Source organism: Mugil cephalus, chromosome 18 (assembly GCF_022458985.1).
Source record: "Mugil cephalus isolate CIBA_MC_2020 chromosome 18, CIBA_Mcephalus_1.1, whole genome shotgun sequence".
Lineage (NCBI taxonomy): Eukaryota > Metazoa > Chordata > Actinopteri > Mugiliformes > Mugilidae > Mugil > Mugil cephalus.
The window spans coordinates 11,835,503-11,860,936 of NC_061787.1; the positions used below are offsets into that span (position 1 = coordinate 11,835,503).

The 25,434-nt window shown below is 45.3% G+C and overlaps 1 protein-coding gene across 6 annotated transcripts in view; it reads left to right on the forward strand.

Annotated features, from left to right (window-relative positions):
- LOC125024392 (rho GTPase-activating protein 21-like) overlaps positions 1–24,597 on the forward strand; it is a 78,309-nt gene extending 53,712 nt beyond the window's left edge. For 3 of the 6 annotated variants that reach the window (XM_047612125.1, XM_047612126.1, XM_047612122.1), the window contains 22 exons: positions 2,991–3,083; positions 3,899–3,977; positions 4,766–4,820; positions 7,033–7,056; positions 8,368–10,363; positions 13,992–14,138; positions 14,251–14,353; positions 14,566–14,602; positions 14,916–15,035; positions 15,241–15,537; positions 16,257–16,321; positions 16,404–16,552; positions 16,645–16,787; positions 16,889–17,047; positions 17,315–17,393; positions 17,481–17,554; positions 17,771–17,860; positions 17,956–18,081; positions 18,168–18,209; positions 18,546–18,651; positions 20,780–20,811; positions 21,750–24,597. In XM_047612125.1, coding sequence (XP_047468081.1) covers positions 2,991–3,083; positions 3,899–3,977; positions 4,766–4,820; positions 7,033–7,056; positions 8,368–10,363; positions 13,992–14,138; positions 14,251–14,353; positions 14,566–14,602; positions 14,916–15,035; positions 15,241–15,537; positions 16,257–16,321; positions 16,404–16,552; positions 16,645–16,787; positions 16,889–17,047; positions 17,315–17,393; positions 17,481–17,554; positions 17,771–17,860; positions 17,956–18,081; positions 18,168–18,209; positions 18,546–18,651; positions 20,780–20,811; positions 21,750–23,435 — 5,702 coding nt within the window. In that variant the 3' untranslated portion in view covers positions 23,436–24,597. Of the gene's footprint in view, positions 1–2,990; positions 3,084–3,898; positions 3,978–4,765; positions 4,821–7,032; positions 7,057–7,267; positions 7,717–8,367; positions 10,364–13,991; positions 14,139–14,250; positions 14,354–14,565; positions 14,603–14,915; positions 15,036–15,240; positions 15,538–16,256; positions 16,322–16,403; positions 16,553–16,644; positions 16,788–16,888; positions 17,048–17,314; positions 17,394–17,480; positions 17,555–17,770; positions 17,861–17,955; positions 18,082–18,167; positions 18,210–18,545; positions 18,652–20,779; positions 20,812–21,749 lie in introns of those variants that run through there. The other 3 variants (XM_047612124.1, XM_047612123.1, XM_047612127.1) reach the window with 3 other exon arrangements.
- The last annotated feature ends 837 nt before the right edge of the window (positions 24,598–25,434 follow it).

A 25,434-nucleotide genomic window follows, 5' to 3' on the forward strand; every position in this document is an offset into this window, starting at 1 on the left:
CTGGCTAATTAGAGACGTGATAGAATTTGGTAGTAGCATAAATAAATAAATACATTTTAACCTTTGCTACCAACTAGATGTCAGGCCAAAGCGTCCACTAATGAGGACACCGGGTTTAAATGAAGCAGAATAAGCTGCAATAAAACCTAAAACTTAAGAGTCTAAGGAGGTTAATATTAGTTCTGCTTACAGTCAGTAATTTTTGTGAGACTCAGTTACAACTTAGAGAAAACACTGACGTCTTATTTTACTTCATGAATGAGTGAGGTCAGAATAAAATCCAGTCGGAATTTAGTTATAATGTGATTTACTTCACATATTGCTGTGCTGAATGCTGTTAATGAGGTAAATTCAGTCTGAGCCGTTCATCACAACTTCAGACTGTGACCTCAAGAGATGAAGTGATGTGGAAAGCCTTCATGAGCTTGGAGTATGAGGTGTCTTTTAATCGTTTTCCTCTGGCACCACCCAAGAGTAGCACCAGTTACTCAACTTGTGCTTTGGAAGTCATTTTGAGGCGGGATGACGTATTACATTAATCCACACAGTAGTTTAAATGTTTTGCTAAGACTGTTGGGAGCATTGAAAAAAAAAAATATCCAAAGCTTTAGATTTCCAGATTTAATCCCGTTCATCCAGCCGTGAGGCACGGAAACTTCCACAATCCAATTTGTGCTGCAGAGTTGAAGCTTGGAGATTGGGAATCAGCCTGTAGTGTTTGTCGACATCGAAATAGTCTCTGTAACGTTACACCTTAATGCGTCGGTTCGTGTTTTAATCTTTCTCTGTGAAGTGTTGAAATAGAGCTTGAGTTTTTAGTCATGTGATAAACAGCCAATAAGATCGTATCAGCGTGAACATGAGTGTCGATACAACTCTGATTTATCAGTTTCACTCCCCACCTGAGAGTCATTTTGTGGCCTCTACTGCCTTCTGCTGGATTAGAAACGAGTCTGCAGCTGCTGCCAGACTAACTCAAACGCGCCGCATTAATTATTGACTTCAGAGTGATTCACTTTCTCTGGGCTGCCCGGGGAATCAAACATGTGACCTTTCAGTTTGCAGGATTGTTTTTCCGACCGCAGCTCTGGTGCCGACTCTCTTTGTGAGGATAAGATAAACTTTGTTTTTTCTGAACTTTAGAGTCTGACCACACTTAAACTCTTTGTTGATGTGGTCCGTTTTATTAGAGATGATTGAACAGATAATGTGTTAATGTTGCACGCTGTGAATTTTAATCCTCTGCGGTAACTCTCGTAGCCATAAGAGGGCGGTAGCAGCGTGTGCTACTTCAAATGTGCTGACTTGCGTGGAAAGAGGACATTTAAGGTGACTCAGTTACACTACAACAGCCTCTGCTGGAAACATTTGCATGTTTCCTCCCAGCAGGTTTTCATCAGCATGTGTATGTAGTCTGGCACGGTCATTATTTTAGGAAGAAGGGGGGATCGAGACTACGTTTAATGTTACAAGTTTGGAAACTCTAAAAACCTTTCCTCACCTTTGAAGTGGCAGCAAACTGAGGCCGCATCTGCTTGGCTCCAGCTGTTCAGGGCTCTGCAGAACACTCAAAGTCTAATTTACCTTCTGCTGGTAAATACATGTATCTCCTGTGCGAGCTTGTCGCAGGGGCACTCATGAAAGCAGCGCGCGTACTTGCGCGGCGTTCCCCGAGGGAAGAACAGTCGGACGCTCTGATGTTGCACTTCCTCAAAGCCTGCAGGCTCCGAGAGGCAGCTGAGGCCAGCTCAGATTATCTGGGAAAGACAGTTTTGGTGCCTCCTCTTTATTTATTTATTTATTTATTTACCTCACAGGCAATTATAACTGAGCTGTTCAAATACACATACTATACATTTATATCAAATATCTCACACAGATTTTTAATTAGATGCTTTTGCCGAACCGGTTTTCCCTCGGCGCGCTTCACACCACGCGCCGTGAAATCAAACCCTCTTTGATTGTTTGCGTGCAACCTTGTCAGCACACAGTGACCTCACCTCACCTGTCAGTCAATCAGCGTGAAAGCAGGTTATTTGTTTTAGATCCAAAGACTCATTTTATGCTGAGAAATTAATATTTTTCGGGTGTGGTTGAATTCTGAAAGCAATAAAAACGTGTAACGAAGAACCCATTAATGCACACAAGTGCAGACCTGAACGTATTAGTCGACTGGGAGAAAATTATTAAGCAATTACTTTTTATTATCAATTAAATCTTAGTAATACAGTCACACATTCTTTAGTTCTGTTGCCTCATGTTGCCTATTTTTTATTATTATCATTATTGCCTTTTTATAATTATTTAATTATAGTTTAAATTGTTGCTAGGCAACACGTTTAAAAATGTCCCCCAGTGTGAAGCCACACAAATGTTTAGGAGATGCTTTTTTTTCTCATAATAAGGAATAAATAATTATTGTCTGATAGAGTGGGATTCACCCATGACACTGAAATGACAATAAACACTAAATCCTGATCTTAGAACACGTGTTTTTCCAGAGAGACGTAATCAACTGAAGAAATACTGAAATGCTCTTCATCACCAGTGGAGGAAAATTCATGCAAACTAGTTTCTGGATGTTTTTTTTGGTTGTTTTCAGAATTTCACCACCATAAGAAAAGCAGCAATTCTTCACATATTTTTGTCTGAATGGGATAGTTTTCTCCAAATTGAAGTAATGGTTTAGTATTAAAGACCATTAGTTTGTTTTAATGGTTCCTAAAGTGTAAAACTTCAATTTGACTTCACATATTTGCCACAATTTTCCAGTCATTTGTCATCATTTGCATCGGTTCAGTGCCTGAAGTGGAAAGTGAAGGAGGAAAAAAAAAAAAACACAACTTGGGTGGAATATGAAGTATTTCATTCGAGGCTTTAACATCTTCCCACATGTTTCAGCGCAGCGTGGCCCAGTTGTAACTCTGCTTCTTCCTCTTCCCCCGTTTGACCAATCGCCTGCTCTCTCCCCCTCTCTCTGTCGTTGCCAGGGAGACAGAGAAACCGTCTGGAGCCAATGGACACCATTTTCGTCAAGCAAGTGAAGGAGGGAGGCCCCGCCCACGGAGCTGGACTCTGTACAGGTACACACAAACACGCGTTAGCACTCGTAACACACACACACACACGCGCACACAGTCTCCATGGGGACCGCTGCGCTCCTTCTCGCGATTAACTCCCAAAAGCGCTTCCTGATGCCAAGATTTCTTCACGTCTCTACTGTAGGTAACTTCCTCATAAACAGATATGGGTTACAAAATAACAGATGGCTCCTCCGTGGGAGGTTGAATAAAGTGTAATGTGTTATTTTAGCCTTTCATACCTTCTTTCTTCTCTTATTAAAACATGAATCACGTCTAATTTTAAGCAGCGGGCATAAAAAAAAAAAATACTCTCTTCTGGTGAAAGCATGAATCACCTCCTTCCAGTTTTCCTGAAACAGAGGTGGAGGTTGAAGCCTTGTACTGTCAGCAGTGTTGCCAGGTTAGCACTCTGTGTTACAGGAAATGTTAAGTGGTCCGGACAAGCCCTTTAAGCTGTCTGCCTTTATCTGTATCGCTCTCCTCTTTTCTCCTGGGACAGGGGAGTGCAGTGTTTTCCCACAATTATCTAGTTTCTCCCCTAACCTCACCTCGCCTTGCTTCCTGTGAGATGGCCATCTTCAGAAAAGTTGAATGGAGATGGGTCCCAGCATGGGGTCCTTCAAACAAACATGTATTGGCATTCTCCTTTAAAGTAAACACGGAGGATGTGTTTGTGTTGGAACGAGCCGCTCCGGAGTGGTCTCTTCGTTCAATAATCATAATGGCTGGATTTCGGATCTTTTTACCGAACGGCGCAGAAGCGAACGCTGGCGGCAAACGGCAGGTTTGTGATTTCTTGCCTTTGTTCTGCTCAGGGGATCGGATCGTGAAGGTGAACGGAGAGAGCATCATTGGAAAGACGTACTCCCAGGTCATAGCATTGATCCAGAACAGGTGAGATCTCCATCCTCGCCTCCCTTAAGTTCATTTTAATGTTCGGTTTATGTCGCAACAGAATCAGGAAGGACGTAATTCAACCGGCTGATCATTCTGGAGGATGTAGTTTGCGGTGCGGTTAAAGTGGCTCGTGTTAGAAGTGTTTCTGTGATTTACTAAAATGGGGCTGACAAAATAATATCATAATGTGTGTGTTGCTGCAGTACAACACAATAAAATTCAACAGGACTAGAAACCGCTAGCTCGGACGCCAATTTCCTCTGCCCACACGAGTTTTGAGAGGGGACGTTGGTCTGGAGTCCTTCCACTGAGAACTGATTATGCCTCAGCAAAGACTTTACAAGGCCGGTCAAATTGTTTGGACGGGCTTTATTCTGCGATGGACAGAAGAGTAACAGCCATGTAGAACAAGATGCCTAGTTTTTAGGACAATCCGGTTGCAAGCCGAGAAATTCTCTTTTCTCTGTATCTGTTGAAACTCGCCCAACGCCTTGTTATACCAGGCAAACAAACCACAGCCTCCAAAATGTAAGCAGGACTGTTATATTAGAGTGTATTTGTTTTCACTAGTGTACCTAATGAACTGTCAAGTGAGCATATTTGTGTCTAGTAAGAGAAAAGGAGACGTTGCGCAACGCGTCGAGTTTTCCCAGAGAGATTTGTTTTCTTATCACTGATCATTTACAGTTCATTAAACTGCAGCTATGGCTTCATACAGTGGAGTGTTTACCTGTCTACACTCTGAGCCATGTGTTATAACAGTGTCTTTTCTCATCATCCATCAGCGATGCCTCACTGGAGCTCTGCGTGATGCCAAAGGATGAGGACATTTTGCAGCTGGTAAGTTTTCAATCATCGGTAATTGTTACTCTCGAGTCCTCTCAAACATGTGATATTTATTTTATCTTCTTTATTTCATCCATCTGAGTGAAAAGCTCGACGGTCCCTTTAAGAAAGGCGACGTCCTCTGTCTGAGTCTTTTGCTGGGGACCTAACTTTTCAGATTCCAGTGGATGCTAACTCGAGTGAATCAGAAACAGTTGATCCGGACCCGCATTGTGATCATATGATACAACCACAGGATTGACCCTCAGGGAGAACAGCTCTAGTTGTTGTAATCACATCGGTTTTTCCAACCACCCTGATACTGAACCTGAAGACCATTAGTTCTCAAAAATGTAAATCTAATTGTGAAAAGTATCGATCAAAATCTTCTAATCGGGCTGGTGAACTCGGTGACTTAAACATCCAGCTAAAGACATCAGTCAAGGTCCAGAGCCACACAGACGATAAAAACGACGCCAAGTCATGTCCGACCAGTCGCCACATATTTCTCACCTCTGTTTGTGAATTTCAGATCTTTCCATGTGTTGCTAAATTCCTCACATAGCTCGTTAGCTCGGCCGTGGCTCACCAGAAGCCACAGAAACTTGCTTTTGGCGTCTTGGAATGAGTGTGAGCGCTCACGAGGCCGAGAGAATCAAATGAGGCAATTAGCTGCTTTGTGGAAAACAAGAGTCAAAATAAATCCAGAGTTTGATGGCTTGTGTTTGTACTTTACAGTTTGTGAGATGTTATTAAAGTCGAATAAAGGATGGGTTTTGACTACTTCAAGACAATTAATCATTTGGACAGTTCACTCACACACAGGAAATTTGTCCTGGTGTTTGGTGCAATAAAGACGTAAAATAAAATAATAATAAATATAATGTATAAACAATATATAAAACATATGATTATGTATGAATGTGCAAAAAAAAGAGGCAGATAGTTGACAAATCTTCCTAGTGTTAAATATTAATTGAGCTTTTTTTGACTTTTTAATTGGTCTGCTGACGACCAATCAGACGACTCCTCCCATTAGTCAAGCCCCACCCCCTCCAGAGAAAACCATCTGAAAAACCTGCAGACAACCACTGTGGGTGAAATAAAATATAGAAACTGGTGAAACGACTAGTAACTTTTTCAATGTCAACATTAGTTACGTTGCTAACATTAGCTGCATCACCTCAACGTTAGCTACCTTTAGACCGTGTTAGTACAGGTTTTTGATGTTTTCTAGGCCTCTGCTTTAATTTTTGCAACCTAGCAACTGTAACATGGGGAGGCGGGGCTTGAAAAAGGGGACTGGTCAGCTGACCACCAATCAGAAGTCTGACAGAGTCAAATGACCTACAGAACTTTTGTTACTTAATATTAACGGCAATAAAGATAATTTATCGAGAAGCCTATGTGACATAATTTGTCGCTCTGATTGGTTGTAGCGCTATTTATTGGTGTACAGAGGTTATTAGAGTCATATTCTGATAAGAGTTAAATTTGGCTCTTAACCTTGCAGGTTACATCAGTATTGGTTTGATAAGATCAGCGAAGGCATGTGCATAAGAACACAAGTATCAGAAAATGTGTCCGTTGTTAAGTGTGTTTTGGTGTTTTGGGATCCACTCACGACCGGAGGGAGCGCAGCTGCAGTCAGCTGACTCCTCTCAGCAAACTGTTTACAGGGAGGAAGCCAGTGCAGCAGATCAAGCAGGCGTGAAGTTATGCTCACCCTAAAGAGAGCGTATGATAGCGCAGCAGCATCTGACAGATGACAGAGATGTGGAAAGAGAGTGGAGGGAGAACACCACCGATAAGGTCCTGAGTGAAATGAAGCCAGAGGGTGGAAGGGGAGGTACCGCGGTGAGCAGGTGAGAGTGACAAAGGGAAGAAATGCAGAGTATGTTGACAAGAGGAAGAAAGCCAACAGAATACGCTTTTGGAAGGAGTGCATGAGGGTAAGAGGAGGAAATTCTGAGGGGAAACAAAAACAAACATGCAACAGCACTGCTGGAGTTTACTCGTTATTATTTTGTTCACTTCGACTGTGACTGTGAGATGTCTTTGTTCAGCATTCCCACAGCAAGATGTATTTTTAGCCTTTGCTGAAGTCAGGTTTGAAGGTGTCTCACCTCCATCTGTGGAGTCTTTCCTCTTAATGCTCACCTGTTTGCTTCTCTTTATTCCCCCTTTTCTTCTCTCTGCTTGCCCTTATCTAACCTGTGGACTGCAGTTTTCCAGGGATATCACTGCTCTGGTAAGGAGGGAAATCATACTAACTTTCCTGGTCATTCACATCTGTTGTAACACCACTTTAAGAGCTTTGCACTTACAGTTACCGAAAACATCAAATATGTTTCCCTTTTGTGTTCTGGGGAATTTTATCATTAATGCGTAAGATTGTTATTAGTGTACATGGGTAAGGTTTTTCTTTTCCTGAATAGCAGGTAGGTGGAAAAACAAACAGCTTAAGTCAACTGTCAGCAGACCTCAAACATTTCTCTACGTACTTTCCATCATAAGGAAATTGGTTTCTATTTAACCGTGTGACTTATCTAAGGGGAGGAACCAATGCGGTGCTGCTGGTAATGCAGCTGTAACCTGACACCTCAGGTAGAGTGCTATCGATTAAAGTCCAACGCCACAGCTCTCTCTCTTTCATTTTCTCAAGAGCGCTGAAAGGATGTGGAAATATATCTTGTTCGATTCGCAGCCAGGAGTTTTCCTCTGAACCCGACCGTGGAGCGTGAATAGGATTGTGGCTAGAAACGTGTTTGAATCGGGGAGTTAGTTGCTACAGTGACTGTTGAGTTGTGGAGCCATGCTGACAGAAGTAGCGTTAGCTGGCAACAGCAGAAAGAGGAGACCCCCGTTCACCCTCTCCTCATGCCTCAGGGCTCACTCTCCGGTACCTAAGGTGGGTAGGCGCCTGCCAGCTTAATCCTCACTCCGGCTCCACGGGTTTATTCTCGATTCTCTATTTCTCTTTCTTTCTCTGGCATTCTTTTAACCCACTTATCCACATCTGTTGCTTTTCAGGGCATTCAGTGTGTGTCATGGTCCATATTTGTTTTCTGCCTCTCGGGGAAAGACCAAGGAACTGTTAACGGTGCTCGCTTTAGAGGAATATTACCGGAGCACTATGTTTATATGGCTGTTTTTTTTTTTTATTGTTATGGAAGGGCTGAATCCAGCTGTACGTCTGTCATTTACGGTTGGCTGAGGGAAAGCAGCAGCAGTGTTTGTGTTGCTGATAATCTCATCAGCTCACACAAAGACTCTTGTTAATAAATGAGAGTCTCAGATTACCAGCCTACCAAGTTTTAAGACCATGGTCGTTTTAGAAACGTGAAGATGAGACGTGGCAATAAATGAATCACAAAGAAGTTAGCCAACAGTGGTAAAACCCTAGTTAAACACTCTTTGTGTCTCTATAAAAACTTACTCGCTGCTCTGTGAGTGTCTTTTAGTAAAGTTGAATTTATCGCTGTCTCTGAGTTTAATGTGATCTACTTTAGCGCTTAAACTTCTCTGCAACCAGAATGATATGTCCCGTAATCTCTTGCAGGCGTATTCCCAGGATGCATACCTCAAAGGAAATGAGGCGTACAGCGGAAATGCCCAGAACATCCCCGAGCCCCCTCCCATATGCTACCCACGGATAGAAGTTAAAGCTGCGGGCATGGCCCAGTCATCAGACCCCGCATCTGTTGGCGAGACGACCAGAGGGGCTGCGCAGGGACCAGGAAGACGAGGGGGGCCTGCGGAGAAAAGCTATCGGGTGGAGATCCCCGTTCCGCCGTCTCCTCCGCCCCAGCAGACGTCAAAGTCTCAGACGGTGGTGTGCGTCTGCAGTGAGAATGCGAGGACAGTTGCCATGCCTCCTGACCTAGTTGACAGAGGGTCCAGAGTGGCTCGGGCTGGACCCAGCCACAGGACAGAGGAAAACCGGTATGGCCCTTCAGCAGATTCTGGCTCAGCCAGACCCAGACCCCTCATCCCCTCAGTACCTGGGGGTGCACAGTTGCAGTACCCCTCGTCCCGGCCCACAGAAACCCCAGTCTACTCCCCTTCATCAACTTCTAGACCTACGGTCTACCCGGACACCTTAACTCCTGTACGGGCCCCTCTCACTACTGCCTCACCGGACACATTCTCCACTGCCGTTTCACCAAGCGCCAACCACTACTCACCTTCTCCCACCGCCCCCTCCACCTCCCCGCACCAGAACATTGACTGGAGGAACTACACCACCTATAAGGACTACATTGACGCCAAGAGGCTGCACACATACGGCTGCCGAACCATCCAGGAGCGCTTGGACAGCTTGCGTGCAGCTGCCAATTCCAGTTCTGCCTACACCCAGCAACGCACTCCACCTTCTTCTTGTACCAGTCAGAGAGCGGGACTGGGCTCCCAGGTCAAACGAAGGAGCGCATCCACTGACCGTGGGGTGGATGCCGGTAGTCAGAGTGCTGCAGCGACAGCTCCATTACGCAGCGCCTCGCAGGAGAGGCTAGAAAGTGGATTAGAAAGGACGATACCGACTAGGAACTGGCCCCGCAGCGTGTCCCAAGATGCTCTACCTTTTTCCACCCAAACAGGAGCCCCCAAACCCCGGGCACGGTCTTGCGACTATCTGGTCCAGCGGCCTCCGGAGTCGGGAGGGGCTGTTTCTGGAGATAAGGCAGGGTTGGAGGACAGGGTGCTGCTGTGCCAGGGAGAGGAAGCTAGAGCTAGCAGGCAGGGAGCAGGCCTGAGAGCTTTACCTCATCAGAACAGGAGTCTCACTGGACCAGAAGAAGAAGAAGGGCGAGGAAGTTTATTATCAAACTCCCCGTTAGCTGCTCCTGTGTTTACTAAAGGTACAACGGATTCTGCACTATCATCCAGGACAGATTTCTTAACGAGGCCCTCGCGTCTGCCTGTTAAAAACGCCATGTCAGACCCCTCGCCTGCCTTATCCCCCACTAAAACCGCAGACCCTCTTAAAGACCAAAGAGCTAACATAGGAAACCATATGGGCTACCCCTCACTGCCACACCTACAGATCAGGGCCAGGGCCGACAGTCTGAAAATGGAGAGCAGGTCAGAGGCCGGGTTGGCGGCCAGATCCTCCTCTTGCTCAGGTCCCTCCTCTAAACTGCCCATTCAGAGACAACAAGCTGTCGCCTCTTCCTCCGGTTCCCCCGCCACTAATGGAGGCGTGGCCCAAAAACCAAAGGTGAAGGAAACCTCTAGTTCCACAGGCGCACTCGTACGGACTAACGGCGGCGTTGCAGAAGGCGTAGAAGGACCTGACGCAACAGTCGTCGTCCTGAGAAGAGACAAAAACTCTCACTCTCACGTTCGCCCTCCGTCCTACGTACTAGCCGTTAACGACAACCAGAGAGGAGTGACTCATAAGTCGCCACCGTTGGTGAAGGCAGGCTCTGCAGATGGCGCCATGTGCTGGATGTCTAACGAGAGCTGCAGAGAGATGCATCTGAGAAGGCTGGGAGACACACGACAAAAGTCTGGCTCCAGCAACCTGGATGACTCTCTGGATTCAATCCCCTTCATTGGTAAGACGTCTTCTTCTGATTCACACCTCAATTCGCAGTGTAAACAAACACAAGTGTTGTCATTCACGATCAAACCAAAACATGTTTGTAGAATCACGTGTTGCCAAAAGTTGGCATCAAATCCTCAACCAAAATCTTTTCGTGGTTGTTTACTTGACCTGACAGTTCCTGATGAAGATCAGAAAGTATTTCTGTTTGGGGAAATCCCTTGCTGTTGGCACTAAGACAAAAATAAATCCTGAAGTGTTAACAGTGATTGTTAAACAAAAACACACATCGGTCATGCGGAAAAAGTCTGTATGGAAACTAAACTTAAAATGTGGAAATTTCCTCATAGGACTTGAACTGCAGTTGCAAATGAGATAATGTGTGAATACTTTTATTTATTTATAACTTGTTTAGAAGCAGGTTTATTTTTGCAGAAATGTTCACGCGTGGATTGACATGGTCAAGCATCTCCCTTATTTTTCTTTTTCCCGTGTAAAACAAATCACCCCGAAAAAAAAAAAAAAAAAAAACTGCCGCAACCGACAGCTTCAGTAGCTTATGTGTTTAATCACAAGAATGCATTGAAAATCAAGTGGAAACTTGTCTATTGTTGCCCCACTTGACTTTCACAAGAAAATCTGTTATTTCTCAATGACATCATGGACGTGTATCATCACACAAACATTTAAAGCCCTAATATCATTGCATGTTTCTAATGTCACACTTTTAAATCAGTCTTTCTGACGTTTCAGTCACATGTCGTGCAGGTATTTACATGCTAACAGGAACAGTTTCCTGGCAGCATTTCGATGTCAGGCGTGTGATTATGTGACACCACTGGGCTGCAGGCAAACATGACATACGTGACGCACTCAAATCGTCTTTCACTGGGCACACGTGAACTCGCACCACTTGAAACGTCTCATGTTTCCTCCCGTGTTGCACAGAGGGAGAACATCGTCCTAATGGACTGTGACATAACGGAGAAATAAAAGCATTCCTTCAGCAATCTGCTTCAGTTGGATTTCATAGTATGGCTCCAAAAAATAAGTGGAAAAACTTCTGTGCCGCCTGCCAAAGATTGTGTGCTGGGAACCGACGCCGCTACAGTACATGCAACATGTCACGTCTCCTCTTGTTTGCGATGATTCCTCCTTTGCTGCGTTAGGCATCACACACTGCTTTCATAACACGCTCGAGTTGAACCGATCGCTGTATTCCCATGTTGTGGTGTTGATGCATCGTCTGTCTGTTCGCGTTTCTTGCCAGCTTCAGCGGCTGACAAGCTTGGACTCGACCTCGGTGCCTTAGTTGTGTCTTCATTGGTGACTCATTATCATCGAGTGAGAGCGGCTCTTGCTGGAGGTTAATCATATCCTCCTCCATCATCACTTCTCGCCAGACAAACAAGCACTCGCTTTTTAGTTCGCTGGATTTAGATCCAGATTCGATTAAGGTCACAGAGCTTTGAATTGTTTTTCTCAGCGTCACTGGAAAACGTTAAAACTATGTCGATGACGCGTATTAGTCAGTTAACAAGACCGGCAGCCTGTAGTTAGCATAAAGACTGCGTTGACCTGGGTATCACCAGCGCCTCCAAAGATTGCTGATAGCAGGTTTGAGTTTTGTTTAGTAGCGGCTGGATTCTCCTCCAACAGCCTCACGAACAAGATGCCAAGACTCATTATCACCCAATAAGATCAGCTCTCGTCTGGAGTTAATCATGTCCTCTTACATCATCGCACGTCTTCCTACAAACAAGCATTTGCTTTTTAGCGCGTTGCTCTAAGATCCAGATTAGATAAACATCCCAAGTGTTTCTTAACACCAGCGATTTGTATTTTTTCAGAGGGTGGAGAGAAATCATTAAAACAATCTGTCCCTTTTTTCCCGATTATGACAAACGATGGTTGATCCTGTCAATAAAATGTATTATTTGCGGAAATCGAAATGAGACGACTACTAAAATTTACTGAAAAAATGTTAAAGTTTAACCTACGGCCTGCAGAGAGCTTAGCTTAGCTTAGCTTAGCTTAGCTTAGCTTAGCTTAGCATAAAGAATGGACTGAACCAGGCTGTTTACAGAAACCAAACTCCACCTACAAGCACCTCCAAAGATACTGTAGCTAATTGAAATGTTAAACGTGGTTTATTTTGAGATGTAAGTGATGGATTATCCAACAACCAAATGGAAGTTGGCCCGATCTCACTGAAAGAAATCCACATACCGTTTTTAAAATCATATTATCATTGGACGGATCCAGGATTGTTGTTTAACTCCAGTTTCCAGTCGTTATGCTAAGCTAACCATCTCCTGGCCGTTGCATTCCTTTAAAGATTGATTTAGCTTAAAACCAAAGAGTGCAGCTAAATCAATCTTTATGTCCAAACCTGACATCTCGTAGAAAATAAATTGTAACTGTGCGTGTCAAACCTCACTGGCTGCCACCGTCTTCCCAGAAACAGAATTAGAGGTATATAAACAAGTGATTAAATGAAATGGGCATCTGGCTGCCTTGGCAGAAATGAGGTTTGCAGTGTCATGGGAGATGTTTTTGAGGTTTGAGTGGAGAGAGACCTCGCAGCCATCATGTGTAGCCAACCAACAAACACATCAGATGGTTCGTATTAAATCGTGCCATTGAACGTAGAAGATGTGCATCAATACTCCGGCATCCAGGGGAATGTAATCTTTTAGATCTTTGTTTCTGCACACGTTATAACAGTTAAACAGCTGTGACACTTTGCAAAATGAATTTACGACGCATTGTTTTCCCGCCTGACATCACAGGACGATAAGTCTGCTGAATAATTCTGCTTTCGCTCCTCACAAAGAGTTTATTATGCCGATCGGAGCTGCCTGCCGCTCTGCATCGCCGCACGTTTGCTGATATGATTCATTTGCGCAAGTGTTTGCTCAGCGCCTCCTAGTTTGGTTTTAGGGCTTGCCATCTCGCTGATATTGCATATCAGACGCTATGACCCAGTCTTGTCTGTGGTGATGTAACACTGGCCGACTGCACGGTGTTTTGTGTGTGAGGAGAGGTGTGTGCGCTTATCGGACAAAGCGGCGCGTCACCGCTGGCTGGCTGGTGTCTCCGTCTGCATCACTCCGCTTTCGTCTCATGCTTATCGCAGAATTATACTGCCTTTTGTGAAACGTTTATTGAGGTGAAAAAGTCGTCCGGCGCTTTCATGTAGCGCTGGATCCTGCCCCTCTTCACATGTAATGATAATTATTTTTATTTCACCCATAAAAAGTGTCTCAGTAGCTTTATAACAGGACATTCATTCATTCAAGCTCCACGGAAGGAGTCAGCGTCCACACCCTAACCAGGTAGACTTATAATAAGTTATTGGGGTCAATGTATTATTCACCAGCAGTTAAAAGATTTATATCAGCAAGATTATCCCTTTCCTAGTCACAAATCCAATGAATAGCAAGATTACGCTAAGTAAACCTGTGACAAGCCTTCTTAGTGACGTGTCTCTTGTTTGGGAAGGCATCAGTGACAAAGAAATTACATTTGAGGAGGAGGTGTTGTGGAGTAAAGGAGACTATAGCCAGGTGCCCAAAGTTTTGCTCTTATGAGTCAGATTAAAGCCGAACAGAGTAATTAAAACTCATTTCTGTCTTCAGATGAACCGTCCAGCCCCAGCACTGACCAGGACAGCACACTCATCCCTGCCTCTGCTGTGATATCAGGAACGCCCGTCATCACCACCATCCCACCCAGCCCCACCTCTCCGTCCCCCCTCCTCCGACGCCAGCTGTCACATGACCAAGGTTTGAATTAGTTTAGGTTTTTCTTGAAAAAGCTGCTCTGATAAGCTAAATGACATTTTAACAGTGCAGCTTTTGGACAGATTCAAATAATTTTGTGACCCTCTTTTAATAGATTCTCTCCGTCTCACAATTATTGAGTCAGATTCTGGTACGAAAACCGAGCGGTCCAAGTCGTACGACGAAGGGCTCGATAACTACCGGGAGGAGAGCAAGGGGTGAGTTTCACATGTGTCATCACATCAGACAAAGTGCAGAAGACGAAACCTGTTTCCTTAAACTCCTGTGATTAACCCAGATTTTAGTAAGGCTCAAATGAGGCTCAAAACAAAAGTTTTGAGCCTCATTTAAACCTTTAAATGGGCGCGTTTCTCATTCTTAATCCTTAATCTTTCTCTATTGTGACGTTTTTTTTTTCTCTTCCATGTAGGAGGACTTTGATTCCTGGTCTGAAAAGTCTCAGGAAGGTGAGTTGTTCTGACCAAACACTGCGCTCTGTGCCAGCTGCTCTCACGTGTCACTTGACGGTTTTATCTGCACTTCCTGCAACAAGGTTTATCAGCACTGAAGAAGATAAAAGTTCTCTCCTGTGCGATTTGAATATATTATGGAAATGGGACAGCTGTAAAAGCAACACGCCTCAGGCCTTTTTTTTTTTTTTTTTGGGTAAATAATTAATTGAAAACGTGGTGGAGTTTACATTCTCAGTTTAAGAGCGAGTGTCACAAAGCCTTTCTGTTTTTAAAGTTTACTTCAGCTTTGTTTTCTGTTCCCTCTCAGGCTGCTGACAGGTCCTCAGAAGACTCGGGCTCCAGGAGAGACTCTTCGTCCGACATCTTCTGCGACGCCTCCAAGGAGGGTTTGCTGCATTTCAAGCAGCTTCACGCAGATAAGGGGAAGGTGTGCGCCGCCGCTACGTAAACTACGACCATCAGCGTTACTTGACCTACTTCATGACTTGTTTTATAAACAGTGACGGGTCTGCCCTCGAGGCAGGGATCGTGTGTTATGATTCCAGCAGTAGACTCCTCGCAGAAAAGACGGTTACAGTTTAATTCCTTCCATTCGGTTTTTTAAAAGCTCCTCTTGTTCCTGTTTCGTGCAGCGCGGAGGAGGCATGAGGCCATGGAAGCAGATGTACGCCGTGCTGAGGGGCCACTACCTCTGCCTGTACAAAGACAAAAAGGAAGGACAGGCCCACGCCAACTGTCAGGCGGTGGACGAGCCCGTCCCCATCAGCATCAAGGCCTGTCTGATCGACATCTCCTACAGCGACACGAAGCGGAAGAACGTGCTGAGGCTGACCACGTCGGACTGCGAGTACCTGTTCCAGGCTGAGGACAGAGAGGACATGCTGGCCTGGATCAGAGTCATACAGGAGAACAGCAACCTGGATGAGGAGGTACAAATCATGCATGTGGACATGTGACGCACAAGACGTAGGGCTGCATACGTAAGATGAGATGTTCAGCTATTGCTCATCTTCAAACACATAACAATTTCAAGGAGAAAAGTGCCAAAATCATAATATAAAGCTAACAAAGAAAAGGATTATGTTCTGACACTGCACATCGGTTAAGATACTTTTAATACATTTGATTGTTCATGCAAAACACTGTCTCAGATCTGTGCTGGTTTCCCTGGTCTGACATTTGATATTTGTTGTTGTTTAACAATTAATAGACTACACAGAAAGGGTAACGTGCATATTAATTAGCAGTTGTAATAATTTTCTGCCCTACGAATGGTCAAATCGTGCAAACATCCACCTACACACGAAGAACTGACACTTGCTAGGTTCTGATTTGTATGTGAGCAAATGAATCCTGCAGAAAATATCAAGTTGTTCTGTTTTTGCACAGTTAGACCTTGATGTTTCTTCATATATGCTTCCCATGCTGCATTAAATAGGTGTGTCTGCGCCCATTTGTAATTTAAGCCAGCGTTTCCCCTCTCTTTTGAGGACATGACCGGGCCGTCCATACTGTGGCATTCCAATGGTCTCACCTTTGTTACCTGATAGCAGCAGGTCATATAGAGACGGCCTGCGCGGCACCTGATGCCTTAAACCTCGTCTATTGTGTCTCACGTCCGTTCTGCTCTGCCCTTCTTTTCATTCAGAACGCAGCCTTCACCAGTCATGACCTCATCAGCAGGAAGATCAAGGAGTACAACACCTTGATGAGGTATGGGCAAAGAGGAGAGGAGAGGGTAGGTGGGACCAAGGCGGGAGATCGGTGGGGACTGATTTGTTCATGTTTCACGCAGCCCGACTGGAAGTAAGACGGAGCCGTCACCCAGACCTTCACGACAGTCGCTGAGCATCAGACAGACGCTGCTGGGAGGCAAAGGAGAGACCAAAGCCACGAGTCCACATTCACCCAAACCAGAGCAGGAGAAGAAGAGCATGCACAAAGGTAGGACGAGAGTTTTGTGTTCCCTCCCTATACGTGTAAGCAGATTTAATGTGTAAGATACGCTGATGATGTTTTATAAAATCTGTGTGCAGATGACACCAGCCCTCCGAAGGACAAAGGAACATGGCGGAAGGGCATCCCCGGACTCATGAGGAAACCTTTCGAGAAGAAGCCGTCACCCGGGGTGACGTTCGGAGTGAGACTGGACGACTGTCCTCCTGCACAGACCAACAAGGTTCCTGCTGATTTTATCTGCAGCTACAACACAAAATAAACAGCGTTACTTGGATTCGTGTACTTAAATGGGGTTTTTTAAATATTTCCCTCTTCTCCCAGTTTGTTCCTCTGATCGTGGAGGTTTGTTGTAAGCTGGTGGAGGAGAGAGGACTGGAGTACACGGGCATCTACAGAGTCCCTGGAAACAACGCCGCCATCTCCAACATGCAGGAGGAGCTCAACAACAAGGGCATGAACGACATCGATATCCAGGACGATGTGAGTGCCCCGTTATCGATCCGCCGTTGCTTTAAATAAACTCCCCTTGGCGTCTCATGACACAAAGTCACGTTGTTATTGTGCCGCATGAGCTGCACGTTGACATTTTTGCACGCTTGCCCGTAATGTGTCAATCTTTAAAATTAGATATTTTGAGACGTCAAAGAGTGGAACCGCAGGGTGAGCTGGTATTTCTGGATCAGCCAGCAGCTAATGTGAGTGCAGTAGTGAAACTAAAAGAAAACTATCAATCGTCTTCTTTTACAGAAATGGAGGGACCTCAACGTGATCAGCAGTTTACTGAAGTCCTTCTTTCGGAAACTTCCTGAGCCGTTGTTCACCAATGGTAAGGCGACTCCGCCATCTAGTGGCCAAAAGTGAGAACTGCATTTTTCATTAGAAGAAAGATGACTTCTTTAATTTCCTCCTGCAGATAGGTACGCAGACTTTATAGAGGCTAACAGAATAGAAGACCCGGTGGAAAGACTGAAAGTGATCAAGAGGATGGTGAGTTATGATAATTCTGTTCTGGGTTATTTATTTTTAAACTTATTTTTATGTGTTTCTGCACTGGGGTGATGTGTGGGTGATGTGTTGTTGTGAAGCTCACAAAGTTTGTGTTCAATGCAGCACTTTGCATGAATCATATCAGCAAATGTGTGGCAATGCAGAGCGGCAGGCAGAAAAAAATTATTTAATTTCTTTAATTTGATTTAATTACAGTTGCATGAGTTACCGGATCATCACTACGAGACCCTCAAGTTCCTCTCAGCTCATCTAAAAACCGTGGCTGAAAACTCAGAGAAAAATAAGGTATTAAACTCAATGTGACAGATTTAAAAAAAATAAATAAATAATCAACCATCGTGCAGGATTATTGATGTGAATTCACTTTTCCTTCGTTTCAGATGGAGCCAAGGAACCTGGCCATCGTGTTCGGCCCCACTCTGGTGCGGACCACCGAGGACAACATGACCCACATGGTGACGCACATGCCAGACCAGTACAAGATAGTGGAGACCCTCATTCAAAACGTGAGCGCCCCTTCCTACAAGCGCCACAGATTCACACATATAAAACAAAAACGTAAAGTTTTAATGATGATATTTCTTTCTTCTAGTATGACTGGTTTTTCACAGAAGAGGGAAACGAAGATCCAGTGGTGGGTACAGGCATCGCTGCCGTCAAATTACTTTGTTCTTCTAATGAATTAAACATTTTAGGTGAATAATTTAGGATTATTTCAGTTACAACTTGTAAGGATCAAGTAGCAACATCAACTACCGCCAGCATAGGAATCTATCTACTTTGTATATACAAGCTATATTTTATATACATATTTTTTATCCTCCTTTTAAATCTCAACATTTGCACATTTTTTGTTTATGTGTCTTGTATAATTCCTGCACCGTAGGCCTTTGTTGTGTTGCATGTGTCAGAATTGACAGTAAATTTGACTTTGATTATCCGTATCTGACCCCTGATCCGCTCCTTCCAGACCGTGTCCCAGGAGGAGAGCGCCGTGGAGTCCCAGCCCGTCCCCAACATCGACCACCTGCTCACCAACATCGGGCGGACGGGCACGTCGCAGGGTGAAGTATCAGGTAACGCGCTGCCTTTGGCGGACCGACTCTGTGGTGGGTTTACCTTTCTCTGCCCTTTCGCTGCGGAGCACTGTGGTCAAAGAGCGCCCCGGTTGTGTTTTTAAACTGGCGACGAATGTTGATGATAAAGCTGCTTCCTCCCTTAGACCGAGCTTCTCCCCTCTTTGCTTTTTTTTTTTTGGCTGTTGCCATCAGATAGAAATGTCTATGGCTAACCATGAGTCCAAATGCCTGTGTGGGTTTCAGGGGGCAATTTGTTTGCATCCCTGAAAAGATGCAACAAATTGTCTCGCTTCTCCATTTGCTTTAAGAGATCTACTCCCCCTCCTCGGTATTTGCTTTTAACCAGTTAACTCCAGTCATCCTGTTGCCCCTTTAATACCCCCTTTTTGGTCAAACTCCTCCCTCCTTTACCCCTGCATACTGTTGCACTAATAAAGGCATGTTCTTTCCCACGTCAGAAAGAGATGTTTTTACAGTGAAAGGCGACCTCTGATTCCTCTGTCTCTAGTGAGGCTCTGTCGGGTGTCCTAAAGGCTTTCCCAGCATTCACACATACTGATCTTGACACAGGCCAAGTGGGCGGAGTCTATCACACCGTGATGTCACTGATGGACTCTATAATGTCCGTGATGGACAGCTGGAACTGTAGGAAGAAGGACGATTGTTGCCCCCAGTGTAGCTGCCTAGTCTGCAGGAACCCGCAGCTCTTGTAAGCGCAAGAAATGCCAAAGAGAAAAGACAAAATGCGTTAACGATCGAAAAAAACGCGAAAAAGGGGGGAGGCGAAACGGCTACACGGTACTGTACAGCGTCCGGTGTTGTGGTTCTGTCACAGTATAACCTAACGCAGGCCGGTGCTACTGTCTGAAAGGCTCTCCGCTGTCTCTCCTCACTGTCTCGCAAGCTTGCCAACGGGAGAGATAGCATGGTATGGTTTCTACGTCTCCGGTCAGTGTGCACCTGCATATTGTGCCATCATGTGTATTTTTTTTCAAAAAAAAAAAAGGGGTGTATAGGGGGGCTCGGCTATGTCACACAAATTTTAGTTAAAGGATGCGATTACAGAGCAGGTGAGGACTGATTACAGGACTGATTCCTTGCCGACACTCTTTCTATCTCATGTAGCGTCCACTCTCTTCATATAGCTAGCCCCTCTGTGACCCCCCTGTCACTTTCAGTTCAGTCCTTTGGTTTCTTTCATGGTCGTCACCGTGTCACTGTTGTCATGTCACCTCACTCCGCTTCACCAGTCAAATATAAGACACTAGTATTTGCCTAAATTCTTTTCTTTTTTTTTTTTTTCTCGTCTTAGGAAAAGAATAGATTTTTAAAAAGACAGTCTGAGAAAAATGCTTCATGTGACCGCCTCAATCAGAACAAGCTCAGTTGAACAGGATAATTCTCCAAGTGATGTTATACATCCAGCAGATGTGAAGCTCCAGAGGAAGACTAATTTCATCCAGGTTGAATAAATGTTGTCCATGTAAACGTATCCACTGAGCGAAGCATCACGTGTTGTTTTGCGAGCAGAGACATTAACCTTAACAAACTTTTTTTTAAAAATCAGTTGACGTGATCTGATAAGATGAAAATGCCTGGATTTCTCAGAGTTATGTCTTTCACAGGACAGTTACACACAAAAAGGACGCAGGTTGTGCGTCACAGCAACAGTATTTTTTTATTTAAATCAGTTAAATCCGATCACACCTTCACGCCTGGATAGCAGAGCTCATTCGCCACCCTTTGTGTTGCATGTTGCATTGTCACGTCTGTCACGCCGATGGTAAAAACGTGCTCATTGCTGAAGTTGCACTCAGAATCACTGGCAGAAACTCGGGAAAAGCCGGGGAAAGAACGTCACATGCCTCGTAGACGTGGACCTGAGTGTAACGCAGAGCCCACGTGTCCCTGTGTGCTGCATGACCTGTTGTCTGCTCATGTATGTGCTCATCAGTCTTACTCATGCTTACTTCTCATCAACATTGTCCTCTGTCCTCTATTTTTTATTTCTTTTTATTTTTTTTGTCGGATCCATTCCCCCACATTGCACCTCCTCCTCTTCCTTTCACGTACCACCCGTGTCGTGAAATCATCTAACGTGTCCTGTTTTCTCTGTCGCCCACAGATTCACCGACTAGTGACTCCGCTAAATCAAAGGTGAGTGTGTGTCCGGTGTCTCAGGAGTCTGATAATGTAGGATGACAGGAGGTAGGACGAGACCACGAGGGTCGTGTGACCCAAATCATGAGCGGCATAGAGCGATTGGTTTGGATTGCTTCATTTTTGAGATGTTCCTCTTTTCTGCATCCATCCCAGACAATGGAGTAATACTTTAATTTGAGGTAAACTGGGAGAAATCTATTTGAGAAGCAGCTGTAATTTCACAATTATGAGGCCAGTCCAGTGTGTCCAAAAAAAAAGGAAAAAAGCTGGTTAGAAACTGAGAAACATCCACAAGTAGAAATCAGAATTTGGCTCAAAATAATCGAAAAAACATTGGCATTGGAACTGTTTTCTGTGCAAGAAATGGTGTCGCAGTGAGACGGTGCTGTGATCACCGCAAAATATATTCTACCCAGCTCCTTAGTGTTGGCAAAGAGGCAGAAATCTCAGAACTATTTGTAGGAAAGAGGAAAACCTGCTTGTAAAGTGGTGGAAATGAGTCATAAATGTTCCATAAAGCAAAAGATCCCCTTCAACAGTCGTTCCTTGAAGGTGTGTCTGGTGACACAAAGAGGCTTAATACTTGTGGCTGAGCAGCTCATGAGTGCGCAGATATTTTTCATCATTGCACTGCTGTCGTCCGGCTGCTTCTCTCCAGCTTTAACGCCGGTCATGGCAGAGTCTGGGCTTCACGCTGCGCTGCTGTTTCTCCTGCTTCTGCTTCAAGGCCGGCATGGAAACGATAACGTGCTCCCTGTTTGTGACGCTGCTAATGTTCCTCTTTCTGTCCACTTCTCTGGTTTGTGTTGCCTCGCGGGAGCAGGTGGAGTACAGAATTTAAGTGTCCAGGCAGGGGTGAAGGGTTTTACTTGTGTCTGCTTTGCGTTTCTCTGCGTCCGTAGTCCTCACGTCGGTATCTCTCTGCTCCGCAGGGTTCCTGGGGCTCAGGGAAGGACCAGTGCAGCCGAGAGCTCCTGGTCTCCTCCATCTTTGCTGCAGCCAGTCGCAAAAGAAAGAAGTCAAAGGAGAAGCCGCAGCCTAGCAGCTCGGACGACGATCTGGACTCTGTGTTCCTCAAGAAGGAAGTACCAGGACAGAAGGCAAACCACCACCACAGCCTCCAGACTGAGACGCCGAGCCAGACCAGCCCCAACGCCAAACCCAACGCGAAGCAGCAAGCGCGGGCAGAAGAGAGGAAAGAGAACGGGCGGACGGTGGAGCTCAATCCAAAACCTAAGCGAGAGCACAGGAACTCCTTCTTCCTGAAGGAGAAGACTCCACCCAGACACCCGTCGCCTTCGCCCTCCCCGTCCCCGAACGTCTCCAGCTCTCCTAACATCTTCCAAACGGCTCCTCAGGGGAAATCGTCTCTATCAGACCCTCCGTCACAGCTGGATGAAAACACCTCCGACCTCGGCACCATGAGCTCCGGAGCGTCGGTGCCACGGTCGAGGCCGAAGAAGTGGACGGCCGGAGCCGATCTGCCTGCATGTGTCGGACTGGGAGTCGGAGCCGGAGCCGGAGCCGGAGCGTCGGCCGGCGCAGAGGTGAGCTCCATCACCTCCGACTACTCCACCACCTCCTCCATCACGTTCCTGACCGGAGCGGAGTCCAGCGCGCTCAGCCCCGAGCTGCAGGGCGGCGAGGAGGCGGACGACGAACGCAGCGAGCTCATCAGCGAGGGGCGACCCATGGAGACGGACAGCGAGAGCGACTTCCCGGTGTTCGCCCCGGGGGGCGGCAGCAGCCAGTCCACGCCCTGCCCCCAGCAGAGCCAGGGGAAGGCCGAGCCGAGGGTCGGAGGCGCGGCCGAGGGCAGCACCACGCCGAAGCTGGAGGCGCGGCGTCTCTTCCCGTCGCACAGGATGATCGAGTGCGACACCCTCTCGAGAAGGTGGTCGCTAAGGCAGAAAACAGACAGTGAATCGTCAGTGGAGGGCGTCGCTGGGAGCGGGGAGCGCGGCGAGGGCAGGGCGGAGTCTTCCACTCGGCTGTCTCGAGTCCTGGAGGTGATGAAGAAAGGCCGGTCGACGAGCAGCCTCAGCTCATCTTCCCGCAGCGAGTCGGAGCGGCCCGAGCCGGCCTGGCACCTGAAGATCACAGAGCGGCTCAAGTTCAGGCTGCGAACATCTGCCGACGACATGTTCACCCACAAGAGCCGGACTCCCGACGCCCGCGGGAAGAAGAAGAACATCCGCCGCAGGCACACCATGGGCGGCCAGAGAGACTTTGCGGAGTTGGCGGTCATCAACGACTGGAGGGAGCAGGGCGGGGTGGACCAGACGGCCGAACTATCAGCCCTAGACCGCCTCAAACCGCGATGCTCCTCTCAGGACTTCTCCATCCGGGACTGGATCGCCAGAGAGCGGTGCAAAGGCTCCGAGTCCAGCGGTGAGGTTGCACCCAAAGCCGTCCCAGAGGACGACCACCCGGAGGCCCAGGAGGTCGTCGCCCCTGATAGACCTCCGCCCTCGGCGTCTCCGGCGGCCCAGCCGCTAGCGGGAGTGAACGGCGGCGGGCTTCAAAGCAAAAACAAGGCCTCCCTCGGGGCAGACGCTCACCCACACAAACTCTCTGGAACACAAGTCGTCCGCTCACGCTTCTACCAGTATCTGTGAAACGACCGGAGCGGTTTTGTCTAGTGTGTGTGTGCGTGTGCGCATGTGTGTGTTAGAGAGAGAGAGAGAGAGAGAGAGAGGAAAAGCCAGAATGAATGTGTGTATTTTAGCTACCGCACAATATTTTTTCTACAAAGTATACTTTATGTATCTACTGTACATACTGTGTATAAGCTTTCATGATTGTTACTGGAATAATGCTGAAGAGATGTTTAATGTGTGTAATTCCGCTGCCATACTGGAACACAAAAACACAGACTGTCTCCTGCAGCCCTACTCATGCAAGAATGTGACTTTACTGTCAGTAGGACACGAAACGGTCAACTTGAGTATTACTGAAGAATGCGAGAGGAAGCTCTTCTCTAAGTTCTGTTCTTCCTCTTAGAAGCAGTATGAAGAATGTATTACTCTTTTTGGACTAACACTAGTTGCTTGTGACAATATTGTCTTTTTCAAAACAATATGTATGTAATTGTTTTTTCTTTTTTTCTTTTTTTTTTTTGCACGTACTTGAAGTACGCGGAGTAAACTGAGGGCTGCTTTCTGGGCTGGGTGCTGTGGGAAGTTTCTTTTTTTCACAGCACACTCACAACAGCCAGATATTAGCTTGAAGGACTGACTGAGGATTATTAGAGTTTTATCAAATAAAGACTGAAAACGTAATGAAATGCTGATACTATAGTATGTAATGCTTGGTACAGTAGTTTTTATTTCCAAATTGTTTTGTCAAGTTATAGTCCAAAAAGTACGTTTTTACATATGTGTGAAGAAAAAAGTGCCTCTTTTCTTTTTCTTTCTTTTTTTTTTTTTTTTAAGAAAACAGTTTTTATAGACAGCTGTGAATTTGAAAACAACCTCACAGGCATTCCAGATATTTTCCTGTTTTTAGTTAAACTCATTCAGATGTATGTCAGTGTTTATGTTTCAGTTTTTTCCCCCCTCTTCTGTGTTTTTAAAGTGCAGTAAAAAACAAAACAAAACAAAAAAAAAAACAAACGCATGGGCGCTTAAAAAGTGGGAGAAAAATTTACGACAGATTCATCTTTGAAAATTGCATGAGACAACGTTTGCTGAAGAGTCAACATCTTGCCTGTCTACTACAAGACATGGGTGCAACACCTCCCCCCTCAACAAACACTGGAAATAAATAATCTTTATTAGATTCTCGTGTCTGTTTGGTCTCTGTGTTTGGGAACATCTGGGAAGAATAATGCACTATAATCAAAACCATTTATTATAAGATCTTTCCATTTTTGCTTATAAGGCCTCTTTTTTTTATCTGCATCACTTTGAAATATTAGAAATATGTTTTAAATTAAGTTAAATTAGGAAAACTAATTATTGAAACCTTTAGATACGAGTATTACAGGAACTTCAAATAAAAATGTATTTATTTTTTGAGATTTTAATTTCTTCTTTATTTTACATTTTACAGGTCAATAAAATAAAATGACAGCAACAAGTAATTGCAGATTATTTCGCAGTGTCTACTAAAACAAGATTATTTGACTAGTTTTATTGTATTTCATCAAGACAATAAAAATTTGCACACGTTCTCTGACCCATTTTATTTGCTTTGGCGCCACCCCGTGGTGTATTGACAGGTTGCACAGTGGTGGGCCGCAAAGGCAAATTATGTGATGAGAATAACAAACAAATTTACTTTTTTGTAAGTTCGGAAGTTGCTACAAACACATACTTTTGTCATGTAAACGCACGTTATTCACAAAAGAGGGGAAAGTGTTGGACCTTACAACGAACCATTCAGAACTTGCTTGAAAATAATCCGATTTTTAAGATTTTAATGGTATAAAAATAATTCACCGACAGTTGTACTCAAAAATGATTGTTCGCATAGATAAACTGGCAACAGTTAATTCGGCGTATATTTTGTACGTAGCTTTCCAACATATACATAGATTTAGGCTGAAAAACACGAAGTTCACGTTACATCTCACATTGCGACCCGCTGTAACCATGGCAACCCGATTGCAACCGA